We start from the raw sequence: 14,793 nt of genomic DNA, 5'->3' as shown, positions 1-14,793 counted from the left end.
ACCATGAGGACAAGACCAGGTGGGCAAAAAGGTGAGGTGGGAGCAAGGGAGAAAGGCTGAGAGTCCCCAAAGAGATGGGCTAGGCTGGAGAGGGTCCAGGGTCTAGCTGGAAGAGACAGTCAAGAGAAGGAACCAGGGGCGCCTGGGTGGCTCAGTCGTTAAGCATCTGCCTTTGGCTCAGGTCATGATCCCAGGGTCCTGGGATCGAGCCCCACATCGGGCTCCCTGCTCGGCGGGAAACCTGCTTCTCCCTCTCTCACTCCCCCTGCTTGTGTTCCCTCTCTCACTGTGTCTCTTTCTGTCAAATAAATAAATAAAATCTTTAAAAAAAAGAGAGAGAGAGAGAAGGAACCAGCCCAGTCACACTGAGGTTGAGAGATAGATGGAGGCTCCTGGAAGCAGTCTGGAGTCCTCACCTAGGACTGGGTGGGGGTGGGGGTTGGGGGGAGTGACATCAAGGGCAGAGTGGCCATTGGCTGCTCCATCTGTCAATCAGAGCCAGCCAACGGGAAGTAGGCTGGGGCGGGTCATATGTGGAGCCCTGCGCTCTAATTGCGAGGCCTCTTCTCCACTAGGAAATGCGCTTCTGACTTCTCCTTTTCTTGAGCTTGACACCCACGGCACCACCAGAGAAGATGCAAAGATGACCATTGCCAGTGACGGGGAAACGAAACAACCTATAAATGCCCAACAACCAGGAATGGCTTAGATGGACACAGGACAGGTTGAGCTAGTCTGTGATGGTTAGAAACCACGCTGGAGAAAGGTGCTCACTGATGCAGGAAATGCTTACGACTCATTGTTAGAAACGCATAATGTAAAGCTGCACGTAGTAGGACCATCACTATGAAGAGGGGAGATTAACTAGCTGATATAATATGTACAGCATGTATGTATGTATTCTACAGTTGTATGTATACACACATATACTTATATATGTACATATATACATATATGTATATATACTTATATGTGTGTATATGCACACACATATGTGTATGTTTGTACATATATACATATATGTGTGCACATACACATATGTACACACGTCTGTACAAAAAATATGGAAAATGTTAACTATTAACAGTCTTATCTCTTAATTTCCTTCTTTGCACTTTACTGTATGTTCTAAAGTGTTTTTTTCTCACAAAATGTATGAACTGTTTTTATAATCAGAAAAAAAAAAAAAGTTATGGGCCCAGCAGGCTTCATTGTGCTGTTCTGCTCAACTAAAACCCAGTGAAGTTAAAACACCACCAGCAGGAAGAACCAGCTAGGGTTTTTAGCACCTCCTGCCCCGCTTCCCCCAGCTGAGTCTGAGCTCGTGCTCAGACGGGCTGACCAGCGCTGTCTTCTGAATCATCTTCAACGTGTCCAGGCAGACTGAAAATAGGGGTGTGCGTGCTTATGCATCTCGGTGCCATTTCTATATGTTCTGCCCACAAACTTGCCTTTTTGCGTGGTCTCTGTGCTCACTTATTTAACCACTGTATCTATGTGTCAAAATGCATAGATTCACAGATATTTCCAAAACCACCTCATTTGAATGACAGAAAACCAAGGACATCCTGAGTTAACCACTGCATATACACATCGACAGAGGTGGACATTATACTATTTCTATATCTAAACCTGTATCTCCCCACCTTACAGACTTAAGTAGATATGGCTGTTGAATTTTACCCAAAGCCTTTTCATTATTGTTGAAATTTTTTATTATTTTTTTGTCAAAGGTAGATTTACATACAGTAAAATGCACAAATCTTACATGTATAATTCAATGAGGTTTGATAAATACATACACTCATATAACTACTATCCCAATCAAGATACAGGATGTTTTCTGCACCCCAGAAAGTTTCCTTGTGCACCATTTAAAGTTATTCCCCAGCCACACACCCCCAAACAGAGGCAGCTGCTTTTGTGAATTTCTGTCCCAATAGATTAGTTTCATCTGTTCTTGAACTTCATCTAAGCAGAATTATAGAGTATATTCTTATGTATCTGGCTTCTTTCACTCAACATGTTTTTGAAATTCATTCATGTTCTTACATGTGCCAACTGTTCATTCTTTTATTTTGATGAATAGTATTCTGTTGTTTGGCTATAATACTTAGGTTATCCATTCACTTGTTGATGGGTATTTTGTTGTTGTTGTTGTTATTGTTATTGTTGTTGTTGATGGGCATTTGAGTTGTTTCTACCTTTGGTTATTATGAATAATGCTGCTATAAATATTCATACACAAATGTTTGTGTGGACCTTTGCTTTCATTCTTCTTGAGTAAAAATTAGGGGTGGAATTTCTGGGTCATGGAGTGGGTATATTATGTTTAACTGTATACAAAACCGCCACACTGTTGTACAGAACACACAATTGTACTATTTACATCCCACCAGAAATATACAAGTGTTCCAATTCCTCCACACCCTCTCAACATTTGGTGTGCTCAGGCTTTTTGAGTTTAGCTTTTCTAACAGATGTGATAGGGCATCTCATTGTGATGAATTTTCATTTCCTTGGTGTCCAGTGGTGTTGACCACTTTTCATGTACCTACTGGCCATTTGGATCTCTTCTTTTGTGAAATATATGATTGAGTCTTTTTTCCCATTTTAAAAATTACGTTATTGTGTTAGTAACTGGTAATAATTCTTTATATATTCTAAGTTCAAGCCTCTTTTCAGGGATATATATATAGAGATATTTATATATATTTATTCCAGTTTATAGCTTGCCTTTTCATTTTCTTAGTCGTGTATTTTGATGAACAGAAGTTTTTAATGAAAAAAATATATATAATGCTTACTGTTGTGGATGTCCTACGAGAAATCTTTGCATACCCATAGATATTCTCTTAAATTTTCTTCTAGAACAATTCTGTCTGATAGAAAAATAGTGCAAGCCAAATATGTAATTTCAAAAATCTAGTAGCTATAATAAAAAAAGTGAAAAGAAACTGGTGAAATTACTTTGAATAATAGTGTATTTAACCCAATATATCTAAAATATTATCATTCCAGCAGGTAATCAATATTAAAAATTATTAATGAGATCTTTTATCTCTTTTTTTCTGCACAGTAAATGTAGCACATATTTAAAAAAAAAGAATTACTTATCTATTTGAGAGACAGAGAGCGAGAGCGCAAGTGGTGGGGAAGGAGCAGAGGGAGAGGGAAAAGCAGACTCCTTACTGAGCAAGCCAGACGCAGGGCTCTATCCCAGGACCCTGAGATCACAATCCTAGCCGAAACCAAGAGTCGGATGCTCTAAATGACTGAGCCACCCAGGTGCCCCTAGTGTAGCATGTCTTAAATCTCATGCATAGCTAGTAGCTACCACACTGGGCAGCACAATTATAAAACCTTTATAGTTTTCACTTTTATGTTTATGATTCATCTCAGACTAATTTTTTGCATGTGACATGAGAAAGGGGTCAAGGTTCATTGTTTCCAAACCTTGACCCACTTATTCTACTGCCATGTGTTAAAAAGTCCCTCCTTGGGGCACCTGGGTGGCTCAGATGGTTAAGTGTCTGCCTTTGGCTCAGGTCATGATCCCAGGGTCCTGGGATCGAGCCCCGCATTCGGCTCCCTGCTCAGCGGGGAGCCTGCTTCTCCCCCTCCTTCTGCTTCTCCCCTTGCTCATGTTCTCTCTCTCTCTCTGTATCTCTGTGTCTCGAATGAATAAATTTAAAAATCTTTAAAAATAAATAAATAAAAATAAGAAGTCCCTCCTTTCCCAATTGAATAGACTTGGACCTGTTCAATTAACTATATATACACACTCTATTTATGGACTCTATTCTGTCCCTTACCACAGTGTCTTGATTATTCTAGCTTTATAGTAAAGTCTTATTTCTCCAACTGTGCTCTTTTATCAGACTGTTTTTGCTGTTCTAGGTCCCTCACATTTCTGTATAAACTCTGGAACCAACTTGCCAATTTATGGGTGCATACATATGTATGTACGTACACGTTTGGGAACCTTCCTCATATGTTTGGTTTGTCTCTATGGGGAGAGATCATGTCCCACTGTTTGATTCCCTTCTGAACCCAGAAGTCTACCTCTTGAGCTTGGCTTTCAAGAACAGAGGCAGAGGAAGGCCTGGTGGGAGGGCGTTCCAGGAGGAGGCGTGTCAGCAGGCCAGAGCGAGGGCTGGGGCTGGAGCCCTCCAGAGTCAGGGAGACTTTGCTGCTCAGAGCACAGGGATCCAGGGCGCCTGGGTGGCTCAGTCGGTTAAGCGGCTGCCTTCGGCTCGGGTCATGATCCCAGAGTCCTGGGATCGAGTCCCGCATCGGGCTCCCTGCTCTGCGGGGAGCCTGCTTCTCCCTCTCCCTCTACCTACTTGTGTTCTCTCTCTCTCTGTCAAATAAATAAATAAAGTCTTAAAAAAAAAAAAAAAGCGCAGGGATCCAGCATGTGGTCAGCATACGCTTTGTGCCAAGAGCTCTGACAGGATTTTCCTACTATAATTCTCACCACAAACTTGCAGTTAGGGCTTCTCATCCCTGTTTCACAGAGCAGGAAACTGAGGCATGGAAAGGTAGGGATTGGTCTGTCGCTTACTTAGTAAAGGGGCGGCGTGTGGCTTTGCACTTGAAACTCTCTGTTTCCAGGGCGCCTGGGTGGCTCAGTTGGTTAAGCGACTGCCTTCGGCTCAAGTCATGATCCTGGAGTCCCGGGATTGAGTCCCGCATCGGGCTCCCTGCTCGGCAGGGAGTCTGCTTCTCCCTCTGACCCTCCTCCCTCTCCTGCTCTCTGTCTCTCATTCTCTCTCTCTCTCAAATAAATGAATAAAATCTTAAAAAAAAAAAAAAGCTTAAAAAAAAAAGAAAAGAAACTCTCTGTTTCCAAAGCCTATGTTCTTTCCACTGTACTTACAGCTCATCACCTGCAGGCCTTTTAATTCTACAGGAATCAGCCTCTGGCCTTTTCTTTGCTCCTCAGGGGCCAAGATCACTCAGTCCAGGGCTGGGTCTCCGCAGGCTCTCACTTGTGAATCCTGATCTCCGAATACTCGATACCAGGAGCCACCTGTTCCTGACAGCCCCAAGGCTCTGTCCCTTGAAAGCTGAGGGATGCATAATGGAGCTCTTCTTCCTCCCCTGAGGAGGGGGTAGCTACATCTGGGGGAAGGCTGCTTGCCCAGGATTCAATCAGGGGACCCTGAGTGGAGGGAGAGAAAAGGGAGTCAGAGCAGATCGGTGGGGACAGGATAAGGCAGAGAGTACCTGGGAGGGAAGCCCATGAATTCATTCATCCATTCATCCCACGCACATTTTTGTTGAATCTCCTCCATTCATACTGTCCTCAAATATTTAATACGTAGCACTTTATTTGTCGCTTGTGAATCTCATTAACTTCCCACAACAACCCCATCAGGAAGATGTTATTGTTGTCCTCATTTTATCACTACAAAAATGGAGGGTGAACCAAGGAAGTAGCGTGCTCAAAATCCCTGGTGAAACCAGGGTCCAGTCCAAGTTCTTCCGGACCCCAAAGCCTGGTGCCCTACTGAGGCCCTTTGTGCATGAGGCCCTGAGCTGGACACTGCATATACTATAATGGATACAGCACATGTAGGCCCTGACCTCTGGCAACTTACTCTTTTTTTCCCCCTCTCAGCTTACTTTTAACCCAGGGAGGAGGCAAGGAGTAAGTTGAACAAATAAATATCTAATTGTGAATTATTATATAATGGATGGGAACTGGGTGAGGGAGAGAGAATTACAAAGCCTTGATTCGGGTACAGCGCCTGTCCTTAGGAAGCTCGCGGTTTCGTGGAAGGACACTCAGTCAAAGAAATTATGTCCCTGTGATACAGGCAGAAAAACAGCCCCTCAAAAATGCCCACGCCCTAATCCCCCAGGGACCTATGAATATGTTACCTTATATGGCAAAAAGGACTTTGGGGATGGAATTAAATTAAGGATATTGAGATGGGGAGATTGCCCTGGATTATTTGGGTGTGGTCAATGTAATCACGGGGGTTTTTCTCTTTACAAGTGAAAGGAGGCAGAGAGGGATTTGAAGACTTCTGGCCTTGAAGACAGAGACCAAGGCCATCCAGCCGCCTCCAGAAACTGGAAAAGGCAAGAAATGCATTCTCCCCTGGAGCCTCCACACGGAATTCAGCCCCGCCTACCAACACCTTGACGTTAACCCAGTGAAACCCATTTTGGACTTGGCACCTCTGGAACTGTAAGATGATAAAATTATGCTGTTGGATGCCACTAAATGTGTAGGAGCTCATTACTGCAGAGCAGCTGGTGTGGCCCGGGGGGGGGGCATCTGTTTCTGTTGCCCCCTCAAAAAGAGAACACTTTAACAACACAGTTCATGCTTTTGCTCCTCCGTTCTCTCTTGATTATTCAACATAAGATGCACACACACAACCCCTTCCTGACACTGTAGTTATCGAGACCTCTGCTTAGTGAAATCTAAATGGTTCCTTTTCACTCCCCGCCTCTCTGGACTTTGCAACGGCAGGTGACCCTGTTGCATGTCTTCCCTAAATAAAAGCCTTTCTTTTTTTTCTTTTTTTTTTTTTAAAGATTTTATTTATTTATTTGACAGAGAGACACAGCGAGAGAGGGAACACAAGCAAGGGGAGTGGGAGAGGGAGAAGCAGGCTCCCCACAGAGCAGGGAGCCCGATGCGGGGCTCGATCCCAGGACCTTGGGATCATGACCTGAACCGAAGGCAGATGCTTAACCAACTGAGCCACCCAGGCGCCCAAAGCCTTTCTTTTCTTAACCACAAGATATTCATCAACTGCCCTGGCAGCCACTTTGCTGGTTGCTCTCCATTTCCTGACCCCTAAGTATGAGAGGGGCCCCAGACTCTGCTTCTTCAACTTCACTTTGTGACCTTATTCACTCTATTGGCTTCATGTCATCTATAGGCTAGTGGCTCCCAAGCCTTACCCACCAGTCCATTCCCTTGCTTGAACTGTGGACTTTGATCTGATAGTGTACTTAAAATTCCTGTTCTCTTTTGTGTCCAAAACGCACACAAAACATATTCAAACTGAACTTCTCCTTTTCTCTCCCAATCTCTTCCTCCTACAATCTTCTCAAGCATAATGATTGATGCCTCCATTCTTCTAGCTGCTCAGTGCAAAAATCTAGGAGTCATCCTGGACCCCTTTCTGTCACTCTTATCCCACCCTCAATCCATTGGCAATTCCCATTAGTTTTAACTTCAAACTTCATCTGGAATGCAATCATGCCCCACCCTCATGCCATCCTGGTTCTGGTCACCGTCATCTCTTGCCCGGAATGTTCCTCCAGCCGCCTTTCTAACTTCCCTGCTACACACAATCTCTTCTTACACACAGCAGGCAGAGGGATCTGTGAAAATGAAAGCTGGATCATGTCCTTCTTCTGCTCAAATATCTCCAGATGCCCACAGTGGACTACGTGTGCAGACATGATTTACACGTACCCTGACTTCTCCAAACTCATTTCCTGCCTGTTGGCACTTGCCTCCCTCTGTCTAATTACACAGACTTCCTGCTGGTCCTCCACTCACTGGTCTACATCCTGTTTCTGAGCATTTGCACCTGCTATTTCTTCTGCCCAGAGTGCTCTTTGGTCACAATAGATTGCAAAGTCTTGAGGCTCCTTCATGTCTTCGCTTAATCATCACTAACAAAAACCAAAAACCAACCTATGTAATGGCAGAGAATGTTTGCAAATCATATATATGAACAGATGTTAATATCCAGAATGTATAAAGAACTTCTACAACTCGGGGCACCTGGGTGGCTCAGATGGTTAAGCATCTGCCTTCGGCTCAGGTTGTGGTCCCAGGGTCCTGGGATCGAGCCCCGCATCGGCCTCCCTGCTCGGCGGGGGGCCTGCTTCTCCCTCTCCCACTCCCCCTTCTTGTGTTCCCTCTCTTGCTGCATCTCTCTGTCAAATAAATAAATAAAATCTTTAAAAAAAAAAAAAAGAACTTCTACAACTCAACAACAACAGCAACAACAAAAACAAATAACCCAGTTTTTTAAGTGGGTAAAAAACCTTGAATTAGACGTTTCTCCAAAGAAGATATACAAAAGCTAATAAGCCTGTGAAAGACACTCTCCATTGCTAATCATTAGAGAAATGCAAATCAAAACTACAATGAGATATCATCTCACACCCATGAGGATGTCCACTATAAAAAGCAAAAAATAGGGGCACCTGATGGCTCAGTCGGTTAAGCATCTGCCTTCGGCTCAGGTCATGATCTCGGGATCCTGGGATCGAGCCCCGTGTCAGGCTCTGCACTCAACAGGAATCTGCTTCTCTCTCTCTCTCCCTCTGCCCCTCCCTCTCCACTAGTGCTCTCTCTCTCAAATAAATAAATAAAATCTTTTTTAAAAAGGCAAAAAAAAAAAGCAAGTGTTGGTGAGGATGTAGAAAAAATGAACCCTTGTGTATTGTTGGTGGGAAAGTAAAATGGTGCAGCCACTGCGGAAGACAGTATGGTGGTTTCTCAAAAAAATTAAAATGAAAAGCAATTCCACTTACGAGTATTTATCAAAAAAATTTGAAAGGAGGCTCTCAAAAAGATATTTATATACCCATGTTCATCGCAGCATTATTTACAATAGCTAGAGATGGAAGTAACCTTAGTATCCATCAGTAGATGAACGGATAAAGAAAATGTGTTGTATACCAACAACAGGATATTATTCAGTCTTTAGAAAGAAGGACATCCTGGGGCACCTGGGTAGCTCAGTTGGTTGAGTGTCTGACTCTTGATTTCAGCTCAGGTCATGATCTCAGGGTCATGGGGTTGAACCCCGTATTGGGCTCCATGCTCAGTGGGGAGTATGCTTAAGATTCTCTCTCTCCCTCTTCCTCTGTCCCTCCCCCCTCTTGCATGCTCTTTTGCTCTCTCTCTCAAATAAAAAATAAATAAATCTTTAGAAAGAAGGACATCCTGTCACAGGCTACAACATGGATAAGCTCAGAGGACATAACGCTAAGTGAAATAAGCCAGTCACAAAAAGACAAAAACTGCATGATTCCACTTATGTGAGGTATCTAAAGTCATTGAACCTACAGAAACAGAAAATAGAATGGTGGTTGCCAGGGGTTGGAGTGGCAGGGGAAGTGGGTAGTTGTTGTTCAATGGGTACTTATAGAATTTGTTTTGCAAGATGAAAATGTTCTGGAACTCTGTTGCACAACTGTACGTTTAAAGATAGCTAGGTGGTAAATTTACCACAATACATAAAGAACAACAAAAATATGAGCCATCTCCCCAGGATTCCCAGTCTCTGTGCCCTGCATTTTCCCCAAAGTACATGTCTATCCTTCACATTGTAGTCACTTATTTGTTGTTTGGTTGTTTGTTTGATTATTTGGTTGCATCCCTCTGTCTGGACTAAACTTATTGAGCCCAAGATGAAATTTTTTTTCTTTTTTTGTTTTTAGGATTTTATTTATTTGACAGATAGAGAAAGCTAGAGAGCACAAGTGGGGGGAATGGCAGAGGGAAAGGGAGAAGCAGGGAGCCCGATGTGGGGCTCGATCCCAGGACCCTGGGATCGTGACCTGAACTGAAGGCAGATGCTTAACCATCTGAGCCACCCAAGTGCCCCAAAATTCTTTTTCATAGATGAATCTTTGGCAGTTGAATGCCTGTCACTTGGCAGGTGCTCAGTAACATTTCCTGAATGAATTAATGAATGAAAGCATGCACAGTACTTTGCTCAAAATCCTCCAAAGGCTTCCAGTCACACTCTGAATATAAATGGATGAAAAGTGTAACATTTACATTGGAGCATGAAGGTTGAACAGGAATGAAGAAGTGGAAATGGGAGGGAAAAGCATTTGAGGAGAAAGGAACAGCCCATGCAAAGACCCAGAGACACAAATAACCTTGTTCAGAGGAGTGGATGGAGTAGAAAGTAAGAGTGACTTTCTGAACCATTTGGAGCTTGAGACCGAAGAAAACACGTGTGCCCCTAAAAAATGTTTTTGTATATTTTTAAAGGTTATTTTTTCACAACATTAAAATAATTGAAATATTACTGCAAACTTAAAGAGTGTATGTAATAAAACATTACTTTCAGTTTAAAGATTTTATTTATACCCAGACCAGAATTTTTGATAATTTTGCTTTTCTGGTTTTACTGGAAGCAAACGTAGAGAGGACGTTTTTTAAAATCAACTTCTCTGCTTCTCTCATTTTTATTTGAGAATGCTGCCATGTTTGACAATTTCTCTAGACTCATTTATGATCTTAAATAATTTTTAACTAACCCTAGTCTACTGATCCTGTCATTGTTTAGGTTTTTTGTATTTTCCTCATCGTGGATTTTTTGCCTTAATTTTGATTTTTAAAATAGTATATTAAAACATTATTTATCTGGATTACTGAGATTTTTTAGCACCGCCTTAAGTTTTGCATCTGGGACAAGTTCCTCCCTCACTCCACCCTAATCCTAGTCCTTTTGGAGAGGTAGGTGTGCTTGAGAGGTTGGAATATGCAGGGCTATAGGGTAAGGAGTTTGGACTCTATTCTCTGGGTGAGGGGTCCACAAACCATAGCCCATGGATCAAATACGGCCCACTGCCTGTGTCTGTAAAAAAGTTTTATTGGAACACATCTGTGCTCGTTCATTTACATATGGTCTGTGGCTACTTTTACTCGACAACAACAGAGTTGAGTGCTTACAATAGACTGTAATGCCTGCAAAGCCAAAAATACCTATCTAGCCTTAGATTAGAAAAAGTTGCCAACCTCTGGTCTAGACAACAAAGGCAAGCAGTTCAAACGCAGAGGAACTGGATACTGTTGGTTTTTAGATGACTGCTTAGCGTAGGACAAGGGAGGTGAGAGGCAGGGAGGTGAGAGGGTCCAGGGAAAAGATTCTGAAGCTTTGGCAATGATGGGAGTCAAATGGGGGGGGGGGGGCTGATGCTAGCTCTCCTTAAGAGGAAAAATAGACAAGACATGGTGAATTTGGGGCTGTAGGAGAAGAAAGGGAGGACAGAGAGAAGGTGACTCCTCCATGCCTGGCCTGAAAGAAAGAAGAGGGGGTGGTTGTGCCGTCACAAAGATGGGGAATCCTTAAGGAGGAGGAGGAGATAAGGAGAGCAACTTTGGCCATGCTGAGCGGAGCAATCCTGGGGGCCATCCTAGGGGGAGGTGTCCAGGAAGGATGCTCAAAGGCAAGATGCCCAGGTCACTCACCTGAGAGACTGACCTTGTGACAACACTTGCACCTTCCATGCCCATATTCCTGATGCCAACTGCTGGCCTTGTGGCTTTCTTCCTGCAGGACCTCACTCTGAGAGAAGAGACCAGAGAGCCTTTCAGTCTGGCCAGCTCAGGGTGCTGTAGGCAGACTAACTCCCTCCTCTGTTCTCTCTTAAGGGGCTGGAAGGGTGATGGAGGTAGGAGAGCGGTGGTCCCGTTCTGGAGACCCCAGTGTTGAGAACGCAGGCTTCCCCATCCTGGACAGTGGGGCCAGAGTTCTGTGACAGACTCACCCAGGTGCCATCGACTTCCTTCCTGTCCTTGCTTCAGTGTCTTGACCCATCCAGGTCCCTCCATTCTGTGCCCGCCTGCCCTTTCCACCCCAGGACAATCCCTCCAACCCCAGGGTCAGTGCTCACGTGATGATGATGATGGAGAGAAACAGGAAGAGCAGAGCCATAACACCTGCTCCCCCAGCTGCCCCCAGCATCCTCTCTGAAAAAGACCATGCTTTTCCTGCAGACAGATTGGATTATTGGTCATTCCTCTCCAAGAACTCGGTACCTTCTCCCACTCCCTGTAGGACCCCAGATTCCTGTTTTGCAGCCCCTCCGCCAGACTCCAAACAGGGGCACCTGGGTCTTGGGGAAGGGATTAGGGCCGGATGAGGGAGGCATACGGCGGGGGAGGGGGCGGCGCTGGATTGCAGCCTGTCTTTATTTAAAATGCAGGTATTTCGTTCATGTAATATTTATTTTGCATTCATTTATATTTTAAAAAAACACTGCATTGCAGTATTACTTCTCATTACTAAGGTTTTTTGGCTTCTCCTTAAATTTTTGTGCTCATGGTGAGCGTTTCACTTGCCTCACCTTCCTTCCTGCCCCACAAATCAAGGATCTGTGTCCCCGGACACACCTGTGAAGGCCCTGGGCCCCTCTCCTTCAAGACCCACGTCCTTCCCCCTGGCTTCCCCTCCCAGCCTTCACCCCACCCTACCACCCTGATCTGGCAGGAAGAGGACAGTGAGACTATAGGTGGCAGGGAATATCTTGGCCTCACAGGGGAGCACAGACCAGAGCTGAGCTCCCCTGTAAGGCTCAGGGGTTTCTGGGGGTCCTGGGGGTGGTGCTGTTGTTCTCCTCCAGCCCCCCCCCCCACAGGTGCACTCACTCTGCAGGGAGAGCCTCAGGGAGACATGCTGGGAGCCCACCAGGTTCTGAGCTCGGCAGGTGAATTCCCCTTCATCTTTCTCCTGTACTTGAGGCAGTTCCAATACCCCAGGGCTCAAGGGATTTGAGGAGCACAGGGTCAGGCTCCCCCGGGCCCAGCTCAGCCTGGCAGGGGGGTTGCTATTGACAACACAGACCAGGAGCAGGGACTGGTCCTCCAGAACTGAAAGAGATGAGCCGTTCTCCAGGGTTGTGGGTGCTGGAGAAAAAGAGACAGAGGGTTAGAGAGACAAAAAGATGGAGAGAAAGCAGAAGGACTTGAAAACAGACTGGATGAGGGGACAGAGAAACAGAAGTAGGTTGAAGTGCAGGAAAAACCATGCTTTTTTCCCCTTGTTGGTGGGAATGCACACTTGTCCACCCTCCATTCAGGACAACTGGCCACATAGCTCAACTTGGAAAGAACATAAAAGCTCCATTTTGCTTTTAGGAGTTTATCCCACAGACATACATACACACAGTTGTGAAAGGAGACACAAGATTACTCATTGCAGCATTTTGGCTAATAGAATAAAATGAATGCTGTGATTTCCCATTAGGAGAAGACACACATAGAATCAGAATCCATCCACGGGATGGATCGACTCCACAGTCTAGGAGAAGATTGAGGGCAGTCTATACTACTGATATCAGAGGACCCTCAGATCCTCTAGGCAAACACACCAAGGCTCAGAGTAGTCTGTGGACACGGGTCACTTCCCAGGAGGGGACTGGGTATCTGAAGACAGATTTTGCTGTGCATTTTGAAAGTCTGTCTATGTGAATATATTAACTATTATTAGGGAGAATAAAAGATGGGCCAGGAGGAGTCATCAGGAGATGCATGACAAGGGACAGATCTGCTGGGTGCATGTTGCCCTGTTCTCTTCTCCTGATAATGGGGTGGGGTAGAGTGCAGAAGGTGGGGGAGGAGGCGGCTGAAGGGGACTGCTGCTCACAGAGCCATGGAGGCTGGGGAGGGGGATAACCCCTGGGTTCACCCAAAGGGGGGACCCGGCCCTACCTTTGCTCCCCACACCCCAGGAGGAAGCTCCATCCTACCTGTGCCATTTCCTTGGGAGACAGTTACTGTCAAGTTCTGCGGAGAGTCTGGGACAGAAAGACATGGTGGATTCATGTTAATGGGGAAGGCTGGTGGACATTGGCCTTCTGTCCCCAGGAGCTGCATAAATGGGGAAAGAGTGGAGACAGGTGTCCTCCTAACCCTCCCCCAGCCTGGATTTTGGGACCAGCATTCAATGTCCCAGGCCCTGACTCCCCACCCCACTGCCCCCAGGACCCCATTAGGGACCCAGGGGGTCCTGGCCTGGCTCTCACAGGACACATTGAGGTGGATGGTCCTCATCGTGGTCACTCTGGCCCCAGGCAAGGTCACTTGACAGGTGAGGGGCATGCCATGGTCCTGGGGCCGTGGGATGAGGGTGAGCACCGAGGAGAGGTGGGTCCTGGGGTCCAGGGAGGTGAGGGCCACTGACGTCCAGGAGAAGATGGGGGGCGTGCCCCGCTCACAGGCCCAGAGCACAGAGCAGGTCAGGTTCTCAGGGCGGCCAGACTCCAGGGTCCCTGGGATGAGGATGTCAGGTGTGTGGGTCAAGGCTGTGAGGAGATGGGGAGACACGGGAATCAGAAGGAGGGTCAAGGGGAGGCCCCGAGAGAAGTCTCAGGGTTTGGTTCAGCTCCCGCCTCTGAGTCCTGACATGGTTACCCCCAATCCCTCCCAGGAGGGGAGTTCCATCCCAGCCCTGCGCTGGGACCCCCATCCTTCCCCTGTGGCCTCACCTGGAGTCTGCTCCTTACCCGTCACATGCACGGAGAGCTGGTTCTTTAGGTAACTATATTTCATAGAAGGCCCTCTCTCCACCCTAAAGAAGTATGTCCCCGAGTCCCTTCTCTGTGCATCTCTGATGTCCAGGGAGCAGTTGTTGTCCCGGGGGTCCCCGAGGAGGTGGAATCGGCCCTGGGTCTCCTCCTGCACTTTACGACCTGGGTTGTTTGTGGCCACTGGAGCATCCTGCTCTACACTGGCTCCTTCCCGGAACCAGTAGCCGAGAGCTGAGGTAAAGTCAGACCCTTGGTCCTGGGGGTGCGAGAAGCTACAGGGTACTCGCACACATAGGCCCTCCTGCACGGCCACTGAGCCATGCACTTGCAGGCTGTAGCCCCACGGAACCCTCCTCTCAGACCACCTCTGGCCATCAGCCCCCTCCCTCCTCCAGAGCAGGGCCAATAGCAGCAGGAGCATGTCCGGGCTTGGCAGTGCCAGGGTCCCCAGGGTGTCTGTTTCTCAGGGTTGGTCTCTCAGGAACTAAAAGTTGCAAGACTCAGAGGAAGCCCCGACAGGAAGATGCAGGTGATGTC

At 46.3% G+C, this 14,793-nt stretch overlaps 1 protein-coding gene across 2 annotated transcripts; it reads right to left on the bottom strand.

Annotated features, from left to right (window-relative positions):
- Positions 1-4,793: 4,793 nt before the first annotated feature.
- On the bottom strand, positions 4,794-14,723 carry LOC117998294 (sialic acid-binding Ig-like lectin 8). 2 transcript variants are annotated; one of them, XM_034987034.1, is made up of 7 exons: positions 14,233-14,723; positions 13,753-14,031; positions 13,477-13,524; positions 12,377-12,634; positions 11,623-11,719; positions 11,198-11,294; positions 4,794-5,167 (listed from the first exon to the last, which is right to left on the bottom strand). In XM_034987034.1, exons 1-7 carry the CDS (start codon positions 14,675-14,677, stop codon positions 4,991-4,993), a joined length of 1,401 nt encoding a protein of 466 aa, XP_034842925.1. In that variant the 5' UTR covers positions 14,678-14,723; the 3' UTR covers positions 4,794-4,990. The 2 variants fall into 2 exon arrangements, with proteins under 2 accessions (XP_034842925.1, XP_034842926.1); XM_034987035.1 differs by having other exon boundaries at positions 11,623-11,698; positions 14,233-14,677.
- Positions 14,724-14,793: the final 70 nt, after the last annotated feature.

The sequence above is a fragment of the Mirounga leonina genome, unplaced genomic scaffold (genome assembly GCF_011800145.1).
Source record: "Mirounga leonina isolate KUSES-001 unplaced genomic scaffold, KU_Mleo_1.0 Mir_376, whole genome shotgun sequence".
Taxonomy (NCBI): Eukaryota; Metazoa; Chordata; class Mammalia; order Carnivora; family Phocidae; genus Mirounga; species Mirounga leonina.
Note: the sequence above shows the minus strand (reverse complement) of the source record. Positions and strands in the feature narration are given on the sequence as shown.

Excerpts from the sequence above, each read along its gene's own strand:
- LOC117998294 (XM_034987034.1), bottom strand. The coding sequence starts at position 14,677 with ATGCTCCTGCTGCTATTGGCCCTGCTCTGGAGGAGGGAGGGGGCTGAT. Across the intron at positions 14,032-14,232 it reads GCTCTCCGTGCATGTGACGG|CCTTGACCCACACACCTGAC; the intron begins GTAAGGAGCAGA and ends ATCTCCTCACAG. Across the intron at positions 12,635-13,476 it reads CTCCCAAGGAAATGGCACAG|CACCCACAACCCTGGAGAAC; the intron begins GTAGGATGGAGC and ends CTTTTTCTCCAG.